The sequence below is a fragment of the Haliotis cracherodii genome, unplaced genomic scaffold, assembly GCF_022045235.1.
Source record: "Haliotis cracherodii isolate W230 unplaced genomic scaffold, xgHalCrac1.p SCAF_10, whole genome shotgun sequence".
Taxonomy (NCBI): Eukaryota; Metazoa; Mollusca; class Gastropoda; order Lepetellida; family Haliotidae; genus Haliotis; species Haliotis cracherodii.
Window position 1 is genome coordinate 21,020,525 of NW_027266265.1, and position 22,150 is coordinate 21,042,674.

General features: G+C 39.2%; 1 protein-coding gene across 1 annotated transcript; it reads right to left on the minus strand.

Annotated features, from left to right (window-relative positions):
* Nucleotides 1-1,022: 1,022 nt before the first annotated feature.
* On the minus strand, nt 1,023-2,257 carry LOC139453514 (uncharacterized). Its single transcript, XM_071235129.1, has 2 exons — nt 1,616-2,257; nt 1,023-1,307 (listed from the first exon to the last, which is right to left on the minus strand). The coding sequence occupies exons 1-2, from the start codon at nt 2,255-2,257 to the stop codon at nt 1,023-1,025; spliced, it is 927 nt and encodes a 308-aa protein (XP_071091230.1).
* Nucleotides 2,258-22,150: the final 19,893 nt, after the last annotated feature.

Sequence of the window (22,150 nt, forward strand, 5' to 3'; positions counted from 1 at the left end):
GACATAAGTCTGCCAGGATTGACGTTTATTTTGCTTAAATAGACGTCTTGCCTTGGCATTTGAAATTTTAACAGTATTTAAATTATGGATAGTGGGATGTTTACGGAAGTACTTCTCCGCCTTCTTACGACATTTCCTAGCTTGTTTGCAATTAGCATCAAACCATGGTTTACGAACACGTGGGTTGACAGAGGACTTAGGTATTGATTCATCAGCAATTTCATGCAGTTGATCTGAAAACAACTGAATCGGGTCAGTAACATTCTGAAAAGACGTAGGTTTTAATTTATCTTTGCATAAAGATTGAAATAAAGGCCAATCAGCCTTCAAAAAATTCCATCGAGGTGAAGGTGGATCATCAGCGGGATTAATGGGCTTAAGCACCGTTGGGAAATGGTCACTCCCACATAGGTCATCATGGACGCACCATGAGAATTCATTTAACAAAACTGAATCCGTCAAAGACAGATCTAAAGATGAATAGGTACCAGTAGCAGGGTGTAAGTAAGTGTCGGAGTCGTCATTAAAAATGCAAAGATCGTTGTCGGAAACAAAATCCTCGATCACTTTTCCCTTTTGATTAATGGTTGAACTTCCCCATAGAGGATTATGCCCGTTTAGATCACCCATGATGACACAGGGCTTTGGGAGCTGGTCGTATAGTTTTTGTAGATCATTACGCTGAAGATTTGAAGAAGGAGGAATGTATAAGGAGCAAAGTGTGAAGGCAATATGCAATGTAAGTCTAACTGCAACTGCTTGCAGAGTCGAGTCAAGCGGAACAGGACTGTGAACAACGCCCCGCCGCACTAGAATAGAAGCACCTCCAGTAGCTTTATCTCCTGGAGGAGAGAAGGAATGATATGAACTATATTGCTTTAAATCAAACTTATCTGAATTTTTAAGGTACGTCTCTTGTAAACAAATTGCTGATGTATTTATATCACTTGTTAATAACTGCAGTTCATTAAAATTATGCCTAAGTCCTCTGCAATTCCATTGCATTATATTAGACAATTGAGTCATGGTGGCTCAATTGGAGATCGCTCGCGTGAATGTGAGGAGGAACTACTCCCCCGCCTGTCCTGTGAGGACAGAGTAACCTCCATGTCCAGAGGCCCAAAGGAGTTCTGTAAAGGAACCTCTGAAGGTGAAGGGACGATTGGCAGTTGTTTTTTCTTCAATTTCTTTTTTTCTTTATTCGACAAATGAACAACGACTGGTTGTTTGACTGACGTATGTGATGGTTTCTGAGACTGAATCTCAGTCTGAGAACCTGAACTGGATAGACTGATGGTAGGTATATCCTGAATGATTGGAAAAGTATCAACTGGTTGATCTGACGTGACCCATGTCAAGTCAGTCTGACACGAAATAGTAGATGTTGTAACAGAGCGGGAGACTGCAGCGGAGTAAGAAATAGTTGAGGGGGTAGTGGTCTGAATTTTGAATAGTTTTTTGGCATCCAGGTAGGATATGTTTTTTTCACATTTTATTTTCATTATTTTGGATTCCATTTGCCACACAGGGCAAGATTTGGATGAAGCAACATGTGGGCCTAAACAATTTGCACACTTCAGATCATGATCACAGTCAATGCTCTCATGGTTGTCACCACAACGATGACATACCACAGAGTTATGACAGGATTTTGACCATGACCGAAATGTTGGCACTTGTAGCATCGGAGCGGATTGGGGACATACACATCCACTCCGATGTTCATATAACCTGCTTTTATGGACTGTGGAAGGGAAGTTTGGGCAAACGTCATGAGATAGGTATTGGTGTTCGTGATGACACCGTCTTTCTTGATCGTGAAACGTTTAACAGCGGTTACAGCCTGGTCTTCCAATTCAGTAGCAATTTCATCCTCAGACATGTCGGACAGACATCGAGCCCTGTCACGAACAATGCCTCGACAAGAGTTTAAAGTTCTGTGCACAGACACAGCAACCTCAATATTGGCAAATGTAGATATAGACAACAGATTGAGAGATTGCTGTCTCCGTGCACACTCCACCAGAAGCGAACCACTACGGAGACGGGTGACGTTCTTGACCTCACCACAAATCCCGGACACAGCCTTAGAAATGGCAAAAGGATTTAATTTGATAGGCAGCTTATCAGCAGCCTCAATAACCAGGAATCTAGCCCAGGTATCAATATTTTGAGAAATACTGCCAGACGAAATATCAATGTCTTCTAATCGTCTCTTTTTTTCATTGCGAGATGAACCAGATTGTTGTTGAGCCATGATGAAAGAATATGATTCAGCACCCCTGTTCCCCACCCGCCATCGAGTGTCAACAAGAACAGTGTTATATCGCACCGGACATCCAGGATGCAAACACCAGGGATACAGGGATGCTATACTCCAGCAAATATGACTTGAATAGCTATATTTATCTACCAGATTTAGTGCCAGGCAGGTTCAGTCCATGACAAGAAACTGGAGAGGTCAATACAGAGGTCAACATCACCAGATTGGCCCATGAGCCACAGCCTTCTAGCGTAAGACTCTAGGCAATTTATTCCATCCGATATTGTTAGTTCATACAAGTTATGCATGGCCAAGATCAAAATATACATTAAATACAACACAGGCGTGCATATACAATATTACGCACAGGGCCTGGCATGACCAGCCGATTGATAAGACCGGGCCCATCTTACCACCCGTCTAGGCGAAGTAAGGGTCGAAGTAGTGTGTTGGGCAAAGGAACACAGTTCCTGGAACCAGTGCCCTCAACTACCAGACTCCCGTCCTCCGCCGACACAGGGACGCAACCCACGGCAAACGGGCTGCCCACTTTGGTCGCCTCTTACGACCAGCAATGGGGTGCTGTGGAAATATTCTACCCCGGTTCCACACGTGGGAAGAGCTATTAGCGCTACCCAGCACTCACCACGAGGAGGTTGCTCTTCACGAGTGCCCCCAACACACTACTTCGACCCTTACACTACTGCCTAAAAGTTCATTCCCCTAACACGCGTTGAGAACGCGTGTAACACGCATGTGACACGGGTGCTCAACGGGTTGCACACGGGGTGAGCACCCGTTGGACACGGGTGTGCAACGGGTGTGCGTCGCGTGTGCAACCCGTTGCACACGCGTGTGCCACGCGTGTAACACGGGACCGGGTTCCAGTTGAAGTTGACAAATTTATCAAATGAATAGTGCGATAAAACAAAACAGTGAGATGTGAGCGGCCATTGAGCTGTGTTCACCAGACCGTAAATACAAGGTCGGCCCATCTTAATTAGTGTTCGGTTGCTAGACTTTTATGGCATGAACCATTCCACTAGGGTCCAGTCTAGCCATTGTGGCTAGCCGACAGTAGAACAGTAGTGAATTTAGATGCGAGTTTATTGCTAGGGGAACCCCCGTGTTGACACGATTGTCGCGGGTTGGTAAATGTTCGCCATTAATAAAATGATTGTTTGTGGATTGCGAACATATTCATTTGCCCACACGAGTCATTCCATCTGATTGCAAATATAACGTTTTTCGTTCGCCAAATTTATGCTTTAGACAGTACAATTATGATATAGCCGTCACCACTACTAATGTCTCATTATTTCACGTAGGAATATGTCCCATTTCCCCACACCCCACTTTCTGTGTTGTATTTTGAAAGAATAAATAAAAGAAGGTTTTGTGTGGGACACTTTTATACTAATTATAAGAGGATGTTGTAAATGAATATGAACAGCCATGCTGTCTGACAGTTGATAGAATTTGAGATCTTCACAATCACCGGGTGTGACCATGTTGACAGAATCTCGTTAGGGTTTGTGATTTTTACATTTGCCCAATGACTATGGTGAGTATTGCTGGGGATACCAAACGTAACAGTTTATTATTAGAGGTTGTGAGTACCTATACCACGTAGATAGGATATCTTTAGGATTTTAATCCTTCTTTGAGAGGCATTTAGAAGTTGGAGTACTACGTTAGGAGAAGATTTATGGGTGACTTTAATCCTTTCTTTCTCTGTGGGTAATCCTTTCATGTTGATTGGAGGAAGTCACTCAACCAGGTCATGACAGGTCGTGAGTTTACTCACTAACTACTGTGAGCGTTTTTGGCATGACATCTTTTCTTGTATAAACATAGAAACGATGCTCACTCACTCACTGTTAATCTTCTGCAGTTTGCTGGCAAAATGGGGATAAACCTCGGTGTCAAAGACGATCAAATTTAGTTCGAATCCTTGTTTATATGTGACATCTCCCAAATGGGGACATTTTCATAAACTTGGCAAGTGATGATGAATTTTAATATTAATATTATTATAGTTTATGAAATTGTTAATAAAACTTTAATAAAATTGTGCTTCACTCTCACGAAAAATATATAGTCTGTGAGTAAATTTATATGTCACGTTACATCGGCATTTTTCAGTGATATTGGGACAACATGAAACATGGCTGGTTTTACATTTCTGATACAGGTGCTTGACTGACTGAGTAGTTCATGATCAATAAGATATGTTTAAATCAGTCAAGTTTGCAACAATAGACGAATAAGTTGATACATTTGGACCGCAGTTACCGATTAACAACTTAAGACATAGAGACAGGGAGGAGATATATAACCAAACCTATGATCCTGTTGAGACAGTTGACAGTTAGAACGTTGGATTAAATGACAGTAACTAATTTGAACATTCCCCATTTATATCATAAAATACATCATAACTCATAACAGTCCGAGAGACAGCTTCCAGACTTATACTAGTATTGAAGGGACAATAGCTTTTGACAGTTTAAAAGTAAACTCACCTTAAGGTGCTTGGCAAGTCAAAACTTACCTCCCTGTATATGTTTTTTAGGTTTGACAGCAACTATGCTTGTAGATTTCATAGATAGAGTACTTATTATAACTGTTTCGTCGCGATATGGCTGAAATACTGCCGATGTGACGATAATTCTCACTCACTCACTCACTCACTCATAGATAGACATGATTGGTTAGCTAGATGTTATTACAATAAGCGAAAATGTCTTAAAAGTCCACAGTTTGTTTAAAAGTACAAAAAGTGTGTTATAGATCTATCAACGTTTTCTTTTATTGAACATAATATTTGCACTATATTGCTGTAAGCTGTAAATAATCTAGCCTCCCCATGTACGTAACTTACATATATTTATGTATGACCAGAACAGCAAATAAAGTTCTGGTAGCTAGGTACCTCGGAGATTTAACGTGCGTTTTCCGACTTTAGCCTATCTCGCACACGGGGAAGCACTTATACTATTAGGGTAAAAAAGCGTAATGATTAAATAAAGAAGTGCAAACACCACCCCCACCCCCCCAAAAAAAAATAAATTAAAAAAATTAAGTTTAGTCCTTGTAGTAGTCTCTTGGTCAGCTTCTCATCCTGGGGGTCGGGATTCTGGTAGACTCTTGGCAAGGAGGGCGTCGGTATTGGCGACGAAGTGGTTTGAGGTCGGTACGCCACTACTCTGGAAGAAGTGGTACAAGTCTGTGGAGTTTGTGATGTCTTACTCGATGTCCTGTCCCCCCTTCTTGTGCACCATGACGAAAGGGACTCCTTGTTTGGCGTAGAGATATTCCTTTGGGGTGTGGATCTGGTCAACCTTGAGATCCGGCCGGGGCTTGTAGTGGTTGATCGGAATGTCTGATTTTTCCACTAGTAAATAAAGTTCTTTGGTATGACCTCTTTTATCCCTGCTGACGTTATCCTAATGTTCAATTTCAGTCTGCCTCACCAAGCGTAAGAAAGCATTGTACATGATAAACCACACTGATGCAATTTTCTCTATATATATTTGTAGATATGAAGCATTCTAGTTAATTGTGGATACACTGGGCAGACAGAATTGTGTTTATTTCCAGGCCATCCTGATCGTCGTTTACTACTATAAGGTGTATGGTTGGAGGCAAGATCAAAGGCGCCGCACAGCATTTATTAGATAACAGACGGGGTCGTCCGTTTCGCTTTGAACAACCACCCCACCTGTCTGTAGGAGTTATATAATCAGTGCGCAAATAACTGTGTCAAGTCCACTGCCGGGCTGATGCGGTGTCAGTGTCAGCGATGAACATGAATGCCAAAATCATAGACCTGTAGCACTCACAAGTTGCTTAGCCAAAATATTTGAAAAGTGTATATTCAATTCTCTGATAACAGCAAATATAACCTTAGAAAAAGATTCAACATACAAACAATCAAATGTAGAACACAGACCTATGCTTATTATCATTTCTTCTGGATATGATCAACCTGCGGAACCCTCTATCCGATGAAGTAACTAATGCTCGCTCATTAAAAGAAATCAAATCCTTATTTAATCGTTCTGATGCAATTATTAATAATTTTGACTTCAAATATTTTCATAGATCATGCCAAATTGTCCACTGTCGCCTTAGGCTCGGCTGCAGTGACTTAAACGCTGATAAGTTTAGACGACATGTATCAGACATACCAGACTGCCCTTGTGGATATCACCTTGAAGATGCAATTCACTTTTTCTATAACTGTTAAAAAATACGATAATATCAGAAACACTGTGTATTTCTACACACATGGGTATGGTCTAAACATGATATTACATGGCAGTAGTTAAGCAGTTCTACAAACATGACTCTTCTTAAATCAGTTCATGACATCATTGTCAAAAGCAAAAGGTTTGAGTAGCTTAATTTTATGCATGTAGTATTAAAGGAAAACTGCATTACCTTATTTCACAGACACCACTTGCTTCAGTGTACTGGCTTCGTGTATTTCATTTGTGCATTTTGTATGTTTATGTTCATCACTCTCTTATATATATATATCCAGCTGTTGTTAAGTTGTTACCTGGAGAGGTATTACATAAGCAAGTTTTGCTTGTTTACCGATCCAGATTTCTTTTGAAATAAAAATACGTTTAAGCCAACACAGCTAACCCTAAAACACATGATTGTAAACTATTCAAAAAGGAACACTAATCTCTGGCTTCTTCTCGGGTGTCGAACTCAAACGCAAACTCATTTATTCTTAGAATAACATGACATACAATTATCTACAATTTTTATTATGTACAATTTAACAAAAATAATAAAAATAGGATACGTGGATACTAATACAATTTACCAATTGTATTGTACACATTGTTAAGGAATTTAGATAGGCCTTTTAGATTTCTTACACTGTTAGTGGTCATAATTTTCTTAAATGTTTGGAAACTTAAGATATTGCTTATTTCAGAGTTCATATTGCCGTTGGTGAAAAGCTTCACATTGGAATAAATAATGCAATTCATCTCCCACAGCGAAAGATTCACAGAGTGGACACTGGCTGTCTTCCCTGGGAATGTTCAGCCATCGACCAGTTTCAGCTGGTAATCCTTGGTTAGAAAGTTCTGAATTTTAGTATTGGGAGAAATATTGATTTTAAGAGCAGTAGATATTTCGCAAATGAAGGTTGATTCTTCAGGTAATACGACCTTTGGATTTCCGCTTGGGCTTACTAGCTGCCGTGAGTCAATTTGCTCGTTAACGCAACCGAGCGTGACAAAAGACTGGGCTACCAGTCTGCAAGGACAGCTAAATAAACTTACGCATTTTTGAAAACTGATTGGTTACCCGTGATCTATGAAGATTTCAACAAAGGGCGCATGGTAATTAATTTCTTCAGCCTAAACAAACAGACAAATAACGGCGAAAGCTCATCGGATGTCGTTATTTGGAAATACCCCTGATTGTTACAGTTTGATAATAAAAAAAGTATCCCTGAGTGAAAGCATTTGCGGATTTCGGATTGCGTGGATGATACAATTACCACTCCCTTGTTGTCATCCACATTTTCTGGTATAACCCTACACTTCTGTATTTGTCGTAATTCACATGCTGCTCAGTTAATGAATTTATATTATGTATACTCAGTTGTAGCACCACTCAGATTACCGGATAAAGGTTCAAATTTGGTCTTTCTTGTACCTGGGGAAATTATTTAATCTAAATCCAGGTTTGAAGTGAGGTGGAATGTGAATTATGCACGTGGCAGCCTAGCAAGAGATGTATGATCAGTTGATTTACTTTTTTTGTAAATCAACTGATCATTCCCAGACATCAAAGGATCAACAGGAAATACGTTGATTGATTAATTACTGTTATCTTGCACAGTGGATATGTCAAAAGTAAGTGTTTACATGTGAAGGTAGGGTTACTAAACCTAGGGAATACACTCATATCATGGCGTGAAGTACAGATGTAAAAACAACATACTTTGTTCAAAGGGTAACCGATAATACACTGACTGGTTGTTCATTGTTATCTAACTCAATGTATGTTTTTAAGAACCGTGGACATTATAAAAATAGTTGTCACGTGGGCTTTCTCAGCTAACTTGGCACCTATGTGAAACAATTGAAACAAACTAAGTGATCAGTTAAGAAACAGACACGGGTTATAATATTCGATACATTTAAATAACGTTTAAAAACGATATATTTAAATATTTTAATATATTTCATATATATTCCAAATATTGTTTCCAAATAATTATTATTAAAGTATTTGATTCTCACATAGACATTTGACATCGAATAAGTATTTTTGTACAGCTGCAGACGCAATGGATATTGTTCCTTTATGTTGATATTCCCGGATACATTATAACTTTGGTAGGTTGTAATAATGATATTTGCATTTTGTTTTCATTCATTCGCTGCAGCTTTGAACAGAATCATTCTTGTTCCTTTCCGTTTGGTTGGGAAGTTTTTCGATGCGCGATAGACGTTGTTTTCACAAGTATTTTCTTTTGTAAGCGTGTATATGTTACAGTCAATGTGTAAAATATGATTCACTCAGGCAATTTATTAAATATCTAAATATTTCAGTCATTTTACAAATTGACTGAATAATCCATTCATTTATTTAACCGACTGACTAAAAATGATAAAGACGACCAAAAGAGCTTAAACACATCACAATATATTAATTATGCTAAGAAAAGAAGCCAAACAATACAGAACTGTACTTGGTGATGATATTAAACATAAACAAATATTTGGAATTCGTTATCATATTAATAAAGATGGACATATTTTTCAGTTAATTTGTAAAATAAACTGAATATTTAGGCGTTTAATACATTTCCTTAGTGAAATCTGTTTACATTTTGAATGTTAACATATATACACGGTAAAATAAGCAATGTGCAGATGAAATATTTACTTTGTGTTGCAAGTCAAAATAGTGTACACGAAGATCGCACAATTACCAAGCAAGTGACTTATCAAAACTGCATCACCATTACCGATGCTCCCCACAAATATACCTACATTTCAAAAACTGTATTTCATTTTTGTTGATCAGTGTTACCATATGTCCTACTTTCAATAAAAATGCGCTTACGAATGGCGAGCACAGGTCGCGAACAAGTCTAGATTTCTGCTATATCATCCGGGTACTCACTGAGAAAATACAGAAATGCACAGGTAACAACTACTACCGCGGAATTGCTTTAGATCAGTGCTCTTTTGTACGTTGAAATACTATATATTGTGAATGCCAAAATGATGTCTCAAGGATCAAGTAGAAGATACATTGACCGTTGCACTGGGAGTTTATTCAACAGACCGTGAAAATAACACTGCTGTATCTTATTATTTATTTTAGATGACGCAGTCAAAGCTCACTTCTCCTGGTGGCCATTATCGAACGGCCAGCTAAAACACAACCCCGCGCTTACGTCTACAGGTCTCTTCCTGTAGTACGGTAATTAGTATTCTCTCCCTCAAGTGTATCCTCAATGATATAACTAACCCACCCTCATTAATTACATGCTGCTCTTTTCCAGCCTCACGGCTATGGAGCTGTGATAAAGGGTCCAAGTCATCATAAAGTAATTAGGGTCCAATAAAAACAATGCGCCGCCAAACCTCATACATATTATCACTGAAAGTCGTACTACAGACGGTTAATGTCAAATCACAATAAAAGCATTTCAATTGCAATAACATGTTCCAGGACCATGTATTCTCTTAACACCATCGGATTTAGAAGCAATGGTCGTATAAAACAAAACACATCTGTTTGATCACAACAGTATTCATGTTATTCCCACAAAATCACATAAAGAAAGGAGACATTAGGAAATACATGTGCATTATCATTTTTCGTCAGGATAACAAAATTTTCTCTCCTTGTTACCACCTCCAGGTTCAGCTTAAGACGGGTCCTCCTTTGGTCAAAAGTTTGTTCCCCCTCTAATGAGTGTGTCACGTGTTGCACACGAGTGGCGGACGGGGTGCACACCCGTGTGACCAACCCGATGCACACTGGTTGCGTAACGCGTTGCCCATGCGTGTAAGGGGAATGAACTTCTAGGCAGTAGTGTACTTCGCCTAGACGGGTGGTAAGATGGGCCCGGTCTTATCAATCGGCTGGTCATGCCGGGCCCTGTGCGTAATATTGTATATGCACTCGTGTGTTGTATTATAATGTATATTTTGGTCTTGGTCATGCATACTTTGTATGAATTCCCAATTTTGGATGGAATAAATTGCCTAGAGTCTTACGCCAGAAGGCGGTGGCTCATGGGCCAATCTGGTGATGTTGACCTCTGTATTCTGTATGTCTCCAGCTTCTTGTCATGGACTGAACCTGCCTGGCACTACATCTGGTAGATAAATATAGCTATTCAAGTCATATTTGCTGGAGTATAACATCCCTGTATCCCTGGTGTTTGCATCCTGGAAATCCGATGCGCTACAACACTGTCCATGACACTCCATGGTGGGTGGGGAACAGGTATGCTGAAACACTTTTATTTCACCATGGCTCACAATCATTCTGGTTCAAAGCGTCGACATTTAGAATCAAGCTCTTCTGATGAGGCTGTTGCAAATTTTGATTCCTGGGCTCGATTCCTCGTGATCGAAGCTAAAGATCATCAACCCATCAAACTTAATCCCTTTGCCATTTCTAAGGCAATCCATGGCTATTGTGGTGATGTTAAAAATGTGACCCGACTTCGTTCTGGCTCCCTTCTTGTTGAATGTGTCAGAAAACAACAATCCCTAAATCTATTATCAGTAAGTACATTTGCCAATGTTGAGGTTGTTGTTACTGAACACCGTACACTCAACTCATGCGGAGGCATTGTTCGTGACAGGACTCATTCCTTGTCCGACATGTCAGAACAAGAAATAGCAGATGAATTGGAAAATCAAGGAGTGTCTTCTGTGAAACGTTTCACAAGAAAGAAGGACTATTCAACTATTGAAAAGACTAACACCTACCTATTCACATTTTGTAGATCTTCATTACCTCAGTCAATCAAAGCTGCTTACGTCAACATCGGAGTGGAGGTGTATGTCCCCAATCCACTCCGGTGCTCTAGGTGTCAACATTTTGGCCATGGCTCTAAATCATGTACTCGCTCCGTTGTTTGCCAACGTTGTGGTGACAACCATGACAGTACTGATTGCCAGCAAACACTCAAATGTGTAAACTGATGGAAAACATATGGCATCCTCTGTATGGCAAAATGAATCAAAAATACTGAAAATAAAATGTGAAAAAAACATCACCTTTGGAGAGGCTAGACAACTCTTTAAATCTCAGTCACCACCTCAATCTACCCTTAACTACTCTGCTGCTATCTCTAAGCCAGTTCAATCTTCATCTGTCTCGTGTCAGACGGAATTGACTTGGGTCAAATCTGATCGACCCGTGGCAACTACAACTGATATCGAGCTTGACAAATCTAATGCTCCTACATTAGCACCACCTACAACATCTCAGGCAGAGAGTCAGACTCCTCCTGACTTAGTACTTGAACGACCTGCAACTGAATCTGTCCATCGGAAAAAAAATGAAAAGAAAAAGTCCCAAAGAAATAAATCATCCAGGAATCACGACCTTTCATAGGTGCCTATCCACAACTCTTACAGTGCTCTGGATATGGAAGTCACTCCATCCTCACAGCATACTGATGGGAGTTCTCACCCCTCACGTTCACGTGAGAGGTCGCCTATTGAACCACCATGAGTCATTCACCTACTATACTCCAATGGAATTGAAGAGGACTTAGGAAATTTTTTAATGACCTTCAAGTATTGATACAGGATCTCAAACCGTCTGCTTTATGTGTACAGGAGACATACCTTAAAAGTACAGATAAATTTGATATTAGGCAGTATAACTGTCATCATTCATATTCCCCCCCAGGTGACAAAGCAACTGGAGGGTCGTCTATCTTGGTAAGACAGGGCGTGATTCACAGCCCTGTTGCCCTCAGTTCAAATCTTCAAGCTGTTGCTGTTCGTTTAACTTTGAACATTGTCTTTACTCTGTGTTCCTTGTATATTCCTCCATCTACTTTGCTTCGTCAATCTGATCTTCAAAATCTGTATGATCAGCTCCCCAAGCCATGTATCATTGTGGGTGATCTGAATGGACACAACCCCCTGTGGGGAAGTGTTACCACAAACAGTAAAGGGAAAATACTTGAGGAATTCATTTCTGATAATAATTTGTGTATATGTAATGATGATTCGAACACCTATTTACATCCTGCCACTGGAACATACTCAGCACTTGATCTATCTCTCACAGATTCAAATCTATTTAATGAGTTTGAATGGCTTGTCCATGATGACCTCTGCGGAAGCGATCACTTTCCCACCATTCTTAAATCTGTGAAACCGAATCCTGAACCCTCCACATCCAGGTGGAATTTTACAAAGGCCAATTGGTCATTGTATGAAACATTGTGTACTGCAAAATTAATCCCTCATCATTTTCAAAATGTTGAAGATCCGATTCAATTGTTTTCAGATCAGCTCCTTGCAATAGCTGATGAGGCAATTCCTAAGTCCTCTGCAAATCCTCATATTCGCAAACCGTGGTTTATCTACAAATGTAAACAGGCACGGAAGTGTAGGAAGAAAGCGGAAAAGTTCTTCCGCCGACATCCCACAGTTCATAATTTAGATCAAGTAAAAATTACAAATGCAAAAGCCAGGCGGGCTTATAAACAAAATAAGCGCCAATCTTGGAGGACCTACGTCTCCAGGATAAATTCCCGTACTCCTATATCCAAAGTATGGAACATGATACAAAAACTTAAAGGTAAAGGATCAAAGTCTACTGTTCACCATCTTAAGGAAGGTGATCAGTTATTAACTGATAAATCAGACATTGCCAATAAACTTGGTGAAACATTGGCAAAACATTCATCATCGTCTAATTATGTCCCTGAATTCATAAAATATCAGAAACAACAGGAAAAGAAAACTGTTAATTTTAACTCTGCTAACGGGGAGGACTATAATGAAGTGTTTTCCTTCCATGAGCTACTTACAGCCCTAGGGCAAGCCCATAATACAGCGGCTGGTGCTGATGATATTCACTATCAGCTCCTAAAACCTATATCATGTCTAGAAACACTTTTAGATATATTTGACCAAATATGGACGTCGGGGAATTTTCCTCCTTCTTGGCATAATGCCATTGTAGTCCCTATCCCAAAACCTGGTCGGGATCATACAGATCCATCAAATTACCGTCCTATATCTTTAACCAGTTCTGTCTGTAAAACCATGGAGCGAATGGTAAATAATAGTTTAGTTTGGTTCTTAGAAACCAATAACCTACTAACAAATATTCAATGTGGTTTCTGCAAAAATCGTAGTACTATTGATCATTTAGTACGATTGGAATCGTTTGTGAAAAATGCTATTGTTAACAAACAACATGCAGTGTCAATATTTTTCGATCTTGAGAAAGCTTGGGACACTACCTGGAAACATGGCATTTTAAAAGATTTACACGAGTTTGGTCTGAGAGGCCGCTTACCACATTTTATCTCACAGTTTTTAACCGGCAGGCAATTTCAAGTCCAAGTGGGTTCAACCATGTCTGACCATTATAATCAGGAGCAGGGTGTCCCACACGGAAATATTTTGTCAGTTACTCTATTTAGTATTAAAATTAATAGTCTTTCAAAGGTTTTAAATCATGCAGTGGATGGGTCACTTTTCGTAGATGATTTTAATATATGTGGTCGTGGTAAAAATATGCACACTATTGAGAGACAGCTACAATTATGCCTAAATAAAATACAGAATCGAAATGGTGTCTAGAGAATGGGTTTAAGTTCTCCAAAGTCAAAACAAACTGTATCCATTTTTGCCGCAAATATAAACCGCATAAAGACCCTGAACTATTTTTGGCTGGTTTTCCTATTAAAGTTGTTAAGGAAGCCAAGTTCTTGGGTATTATATTTGATAATCATCTAACATTTTTACCACATACCAAATATCTGAAGACTAAATGTCTGAAGGCAATTGACTTGTTGAAAGTCGTTTCTCATTCAAAATGGGGAGGGGATCAGACAACTCTCCTTTTTTTATATCGTTCTCTCTTCCGTTCCAAACTCGATTATGGCTCCATCATTTATGGTGGGGCCTGTAAAAACAACTCAAAATTATTAGTTTCGGTATATCATCAAGGCCTGAGACTTTGTCTTGGAGCCTTTAGAACATCATAGCTTATATGTAGAGGCCGATGAGCCATCTCTAAAACAACGTCGAATCAAACTTTCGTTACAATATGTGACTAAATTGTAGTTAAACCCTTCGAATCCAGCATATGAGTTTGTGTTTAATCCCATGTATGCCACATTATTTCAATCAAAACCAAAACTTGTTCCTCCACTAGGGTTCAGAATTCAGCCACATATTACAGCTGCTAATATTGATCTTTCTTTTATCTCACCTACCCGGCTACTGTCTACACCTCCTTGGAAACTAGTTAAACCAGAGGTAGACCTAACACTCACTACCCTAAAGAAATCTGACACAAACCCATTGGTATATCAACAAGAATATGCCCAATTAAGGTCAAAATATGACTCTCACCGCTCTATTTTTACCGATGGTTCAAAGGACGGTGGCAAAGTTTCAAGTGTCACTGTCATTGGATCTAAAAGAGTGTTTTCACGAATTCCTGGTTATAGTTCTATTTTTACGGCTGAGGCTAATGCTATTCTTATAGCATTGGAATACATTCAAAACCAATCATCTCAACAGTTCATAATCTTTTCTGATTCATTGTCATGCCTTCAGGCCATACATAATTGTTCTTCAGATCATCCACTGCTTCTTGATATTTTAGAATTGTATAATGTTCTCGCCACTGCCCAATACGACATCGTCTTTTGTTGGTTGCCGAGCCATGTTGGAATTGTTGGTAATACAATGGCTGATGCTGCTGCAAAAGCAGCACTCGACAAATCTCTGACACCACTTCTTTTACCAAACAGTGATTATAAACCTGTTATTAGATGTTACATCAGTGATCTAATGCAGAAGAAGTGGGACACTCAAGTAGGTATAAATAAATTACATGCAATAAAAGCAAATATCAGTTATACCTACTTGGGTTGTCAGTCCATATTTGAAGAGGTCATTTTAAGACGATGTCGTATTGGCCATTCCCGTTACACTCAGGAATATACTTTAAAAGGTGAAGATCCTCCATTCTGCATCCCTTGTGATGAAAGAATCACTGTCAAGCATGTCCTGCTTGACTGTATTGATTTTTCCATCACAAGGGATAACTATTTCAAAGTTTCATCACTCAAGGTTCTTTTTAACATAAACTCTCATTTAATCATTGATGTTTTAAAAGAAATTGAATTGATTCATAAATTTTGATTTAGAAAGTTCTATATTTTATAAATTGGTACTATTTAATTATGAACTGAGATTGTTAGTGGTTGTACCCTTGATGGGGGTTGAAGTAGCGTAAAATTATTGTCCCCCTGAGAGGGTGCGTAAGCCCACTTCATTCAAAGTAATTCATATATGCCAGGTTTTTAATTTTTAAACAGAATGATTGTTTGTTTTGATTTTGGCTCAATTTCTCCACACTCACCAATAACTGAAGGGTTGGTGTAAATCCTGCCGGGGTCCACGCAGGTAGCAAAAGTACTGTAAGGGATACAGAATGGAGGATCCTCACCTTTCAATATATATTCATTTGCATATCTTGAATGGCCAATACGACATCGACGTATGATGCCCTCATTAAATCTGGACTGACAACCCAAGTAGGTATAACCGATATGTGGTTTAATTTCATGTAATTTATTTATACCTACCTGGGTGTCCCACTTCTTTTGCATCAGATTTCTGATGTAACATCCGATCACTGGTTTATAATCACTGTATGGAATTTGAAGTGGTGTCACAGATTTGTTGAGTGCTGCTTTTGCAGCAGCATCGGCCATCGTGTTACCAGTTATGCCAACATGACTGGGTAACCAACAGAAAACGATGTCATATTGGCCACTAGCAAGGTCATTATATAATTCAATAATTTCGAGTAAAAGTGCACATGACATATTTTTGATAGCCTGAAGACACGAAAGAGAGTCTGAAAATATTATTAACTGCTTATGCTTAGATTGATTGTGAACATATTTAAGAGCTGTTAAGATGGCATGTGATTCTGCGGTGAAAATTGAACTATCATGGGGTAACCTGGACGAGATAGTTCTGGATCCAATGATAGTAGCGCTAGCAACTGCATCACCATCCTTTGATCCATCAGTAAATATAGATTTGTATGTGTCATATTTATTGCACAGTTGGTTATATTCTTGTTGATAAATTAGTGGATTGGTTTGTGATTTCTTGAGTGTTGTTAAAGTCAGATCTACCACTGGCTTCACCAGTTGCCAAGGAGGTGAAGACAGAAGGCGGTGCTGAGATATATTTTCAAGATGTATATTTGCAGAAAGAATGGCAGTTTTAACCCTTATTCCAAGAGGGGGAATAAGAGAGGACTTAGTTTTGTAGAGTTCTTCATAAAGTGGATGAAAAACACAATCGTATACAGGATTAGACTGATTTGAAGATAATTTGGTTATATACTGTAAAGACACTTTCATACGTCGGAGTGTAAGTGATGGCTCGTCAGCCTCTACATATAAACTGTCAATCGGAGATGTTCTGAAGGATCCAAGGCAGAGCCGTAGTCCTTGGTGATGTATAGAATCCAGAATTTTTAGATTGCTTTTGCATGCACCCCCATGCATGGAGCCGTAATCAAGTTTTGAACGGATGAGAGCTCTATATAATTGGAGGAGGATCTTCTGATTACCTCCCCACTTAGAATTTGAAACGACTTTTAATAAGTCAAGCGCCTTCAGGCATTTGGCTTTAAGGTATTTTATATGGGGTTTAAAAGTCAGGTGGCTATCAAAAATAAGTCCCAAGAACTTGGCTTCTTTTACAATTTTAATAGGTGTGCCATCCAAATAAAGTTCTGGATCTTGATGTGGCTCATATTTTCGACAAAAGTGAAAACAATTGGTTTTTGATTTAGAAAATTTAAAGCCATTTTCGAGACACCATCTTTGAATTTTATTTAGACATAACTACAATTGTCTTTCTATAGTATTCATATTTTTACCACGACAAGAGAGGTTAAAATCATCCACAAAAAGCGATCCATCAATTGAATCGTTTAAAACCCTAGAGAGGCTATTGATTTTGATACTGCCCTGTGGGACACCCTGATTCTGATTATAATGATCAGACAGTGTGGATCCCACACGAACTTAGAATTGTCTGTCTGTTAAAAAGTTGGATATAAATTGAGGCAAACAGCCTCGCAATCCAAAATCATGTAAATCCTTTAAAATCCCGTGTTTCCATGTAGTGTCATATGCTTTTTCTAGATCGAAAAAGATAGACACTGCATGTTGTTTGTTTAGTATGGCGTTTTTGACAAATGATTCTAAAAGGACTAAGTGATCGATGGTACTTCTATTTTTACGGAAACCACATTGAATATTTGATATGAGATTATTGGTTTCTAAGTACCAAACTAGACGATTATTTATCATGCGTTCCATGGTCTTGCAAACGCAGCTTGTCAATGAAATTGGTCGGTAATTTGAAGGGTCGGTATGATCTCGCCCGGGTTTAGGTATTGGAATAACTATGGCATCACGCCAAGAAGGTGGAAAACTTCCTGACGTCCAAATTTCATCAAAAATATTCAACAGTGTTTCCAAAACATGATGCTGGTAAGTGCTTTAGGAGTTGATAATGTATGTTATCAGCTCCAGTAGCAGTATCGTGAGATTGCTCGAGGGCAGTATGTAGTTCATGAATAGAAAAGATTTCATTGTAATCTTCCCCATTATCTGATTTAAAATTAATTGGTTTCTTTTCCTGTTGTTTTTGGTATTTTTGAAATTGAGGCACATAATTGGAAGAGGAAGAATGTTTGGCCAAAGTTTCACCCAGTTTATTTGCAATATCAGATTCATCAGTTAATAACTCATTCCCATTCTTAAGATGGTGAATGCCAGATTTAGATCCCTTACCTTTGATTTTCTGGATCATGTTCCATACCTTGGACATCGGCGTTCGTGAATTGATTTTTGAAATGTAAGCTTGCCAAGACTTGCGTTTATTTTGTTTAAACGTACGCCGTGCTTGTGCATTTGCAATTTTGAATTTATTTAAATTATGGACCATAGGATGGCGACGGAAAAAACGTTCAGCGTGTTTGCGTGCAAAGAGCCTCATAAAGCCCAGTTAGCTTTACTAAAATTCCATCTTGATGATGGAAGAACATCAGAAGGGGTCACAGGTGTGAAAAGTGTTGGAAAATGGTCACTTCTACTTAGGTCATCGTGGACTGACCATTCAAATTCAGGCAGTATTGTTGAGTCTGTAATCGACAAATCAATTGTAGAGTACGTACCAGTACCGGGGTGCAAATATGTGTTTGAACCATCATTAAATATACACAAATCATTATCAGAAATAAAATCTTCCAACGTCTTGCCCTTGTTATTTGTGTGGGTACTACCCCAAAGTGGGTTATGACCATTTAAATCATCCATGATAATGCATGGTCTAGGAAGCTGGTCATAATGTGCCTGAAGATCACTCCGCTGAAGAGAAGATGATGGAGGAACATATAGAGAGCACAAAGTGAAAACAATGTGCATAGTTATACTCACTGCAACAGCCTGAAGCGTAGTATTAAGTGGAACGGGGCTGTGGAGAACACCCTGCCTCACCAGCACTGTGGAACCTCCAGTGGCCTTTGCCCCTGGAGGTGAATATACATGGTAAGAATTATAACGTCTGATGTCTATTGGATCAGTATTTTTCAAATACGTTTCCTGAAGACATACTGCTGACGGTGTAAAGTCTTGTAGTAAGAGTTGGAGATCAGTAAAATTATTCCTTAATCCTCTACAATTCCACTGAATGATTTTGTTCGAGCTGCTCATGGCGGCTCAACAGGTGATCTTGAGCGGGAGGTACGTCCACTCCCATGGACTGGCTCTGTAGGGGTGACGTCCATCACCAGAGGTTCATACGGGTCATGAACCTCAATTGGCGTGGAAACAGCAGGCATCTCCAAGTGTTGGAGTGCCCTTGTACTTTTTTGTAATTTCTTTTTTTCCTTATTAGTTAAGTGGGCCTTGGCCACAGAACGAATTTCAGCTTCTTTAGAAATAGGAGGAAGTTCTGTCTGGGAAGATGCTGACGGATGACCATTCTGACATGAAACAGAAGAATGTTCAAGGACAACCCGCTCATCCTTGACCCAGGAGATACTAGTCTGACAGGAAACAGAGGTTGTCTGAACTGCACTAACTGATGTTGAAGAAGAGATTGCTGCTGAATATGTTTTAGTAGTCAGAGATTGAGCTGCAGATGGAACCATTTTTTGGCTTCAAGATAGGTAATATTATTTGTGTGTTTAATTTTCAGGATTTTAGACTCAAATGCAAAAGTTGGACTTGTTTTGGAGGAAGCCAAGTGCTCACCATTGCAGTTGGCACATTTGATGTTATTTGTGCACTCAGAGCTGTCATGCGCTCCACTGCAACGGCAGCACACAACCACCTTGCCACGTCAGAACTTGGCCCCATGTCCAAACTTTTGACATTTGAAACATCAGAGAGGATTTGGTACATAAACCTCCACTTCGATATTGAAGAATCCAGCTTTCAACGATTTGGGTATTTGGGGTTGAGAAAAAGTAAACAAGTATGTATGCGTTTTTACAATGTTGCCATCGTGTGTTTTTCTTGTGAATCTTTTTACATTGGTGACGCCTTGGTTTTTGAGTTCAGTAGCAATCTCTTCTTCACTCATGTCAGACAGACAACGAGCTAAGTCCCTCACAATACCTCTTCTCGAGTTCAGTGTCTTGTGCACTGAGACAACAACCTGAGTATTAACAAACTGTTGTAAACCTAACAGATTGACAGATTCTTGCCTCCGTGCACATTCGACAAGTAGGGAACCATCACGCAGGCGTGTGACATTTTTCACATCACGACAGACACCTTTGATGCCCAAGGAGATAGCGAACGGGTTAAGTTTTAAGGGATTTCCATCAGCAGAAGCAAGTACAATGAAACGTGGCCAAGAATCGTTAATCTCAGGAGGGACCTCCTCATCAGACGAGAGTACATCCACATGTCTACGTTTATTTGTCTTTGAAGAACCAGTTACAATTGGTTGAGCCATGGTGTGAGAATATGATTCGGCACCCTTGCTCCCCTCCCGCCATCGAGTGTCAACATGGACGATATTGCAGCTTGCAACACCAGGGTTACAATACTCCAGAAATAGAGACATGAAAAGCTATGAAAACTAAAAGAATAGATGTAAGGCTGGTTCTAACTAAATGGTCAATAGTACTTCTATTTTTCCTGAAACCACATTGAATATTTGTTTCTAAGTACCATATTAATCTATTATTGACCATTCTTTCCATGGTCTTACAAACACAGCTAGTAAGCGATATTGGCCTATAATTTGAAGGATCAGTGTGATCCCGGCCAGGTTTTGGTATTGGTATTATAACAGCATTCCGCCACGATGAGGGGAAATTTCCCGTTGTCCAGATAGTATCAAATATATTCAATAGGGCTTGCCCTCAGGCAGTATTTAGCTCATGAATGGAAAATACTTCATTATAATCCTCACCATTATCAGATTTAAAATTGATTTTCTTTCTTTCTTCTTGTTCTTTAAATTTTTGAAATTTAGGGGTATAATTTGATGAGGACGAATGTGTATTTAAAGTTTCTCCTAATTTGTTCGCTATAACGCATTTATAGGTCAATAGCGTGTCACCCTCCTTGAGATGATGAACATTAGGTTTTGATCCTTTACCCCTTATCCTTTGCACCATATTCCACACTTTAGACATTGGTGTTCTGGAGGTTAATTTGGAAATGTGCGACGAGCTTTTGCATTTAACATTTTAAATTTATTTAAATTATGCACAGTGGCGGCGGAAATATTTTTCTGCCTTTTTTCTAGCTTTCCTAGCTTGTTTACTATCAAGGTTGAACCATGGTTAACGGACATGCGGATTTGTAGAGGACTTTTGAATACATTCATTGGCAATTTCATTTACAACGTCAGAAAACAACTGAAAGGATCAGCAACATCACTGAAACAATCAGGAGTTATTTTGTTGATGCATAAAGTTTGAAATAAAGGCCAATTTGCCTTTTCAAAATTCCATCTTGTTGAAGGTGGAATAACAGATGGAAGTATTGTTTTAATCATAGTTGGAAAGTGGTCACATCCACAAAGGTCATTGTGTACCGACCATTCAAATTCATTGAGAAGGTCAGAATCAGTTCGTGACAAATCGAGAGAAGAATAGGTCCCAGTTGCAGGATGCAGATAAGTGCTAGATTCATCATTAAAAATGCATAGATCATTATTAGAGATGAAATCCTCAAGGATTTTCCCTTTAGTGTTAGTATTTGTACCACCCCAGAGGGGGCTGTTGCCATTTAGATCACCCATGACTATGAAGATCTGACAGCCTGAGAGCTGAAGAAGGTGGAAAATACAGTGAACACAGAGTAAAAACAACGTTCAAAGTTAGTCGCACTGCAACAGCTTGGAGATTTGTGTTGAGTATAATTGGACTGTGCATAACATCATTCTTAACTATGATTGAAGATCCTCCAGTGGCCCTATCACCCGGAGGAGAAAAATAATGATATGCTTGAAATTGGCGTAAGTTAAAATTATCTGTCTGCTTTAGATAAGTCTCCTGTAGACAGAATGCCGATGGTTTAAAATCCTGGACTAATAGATGCAATTCATTAAACTT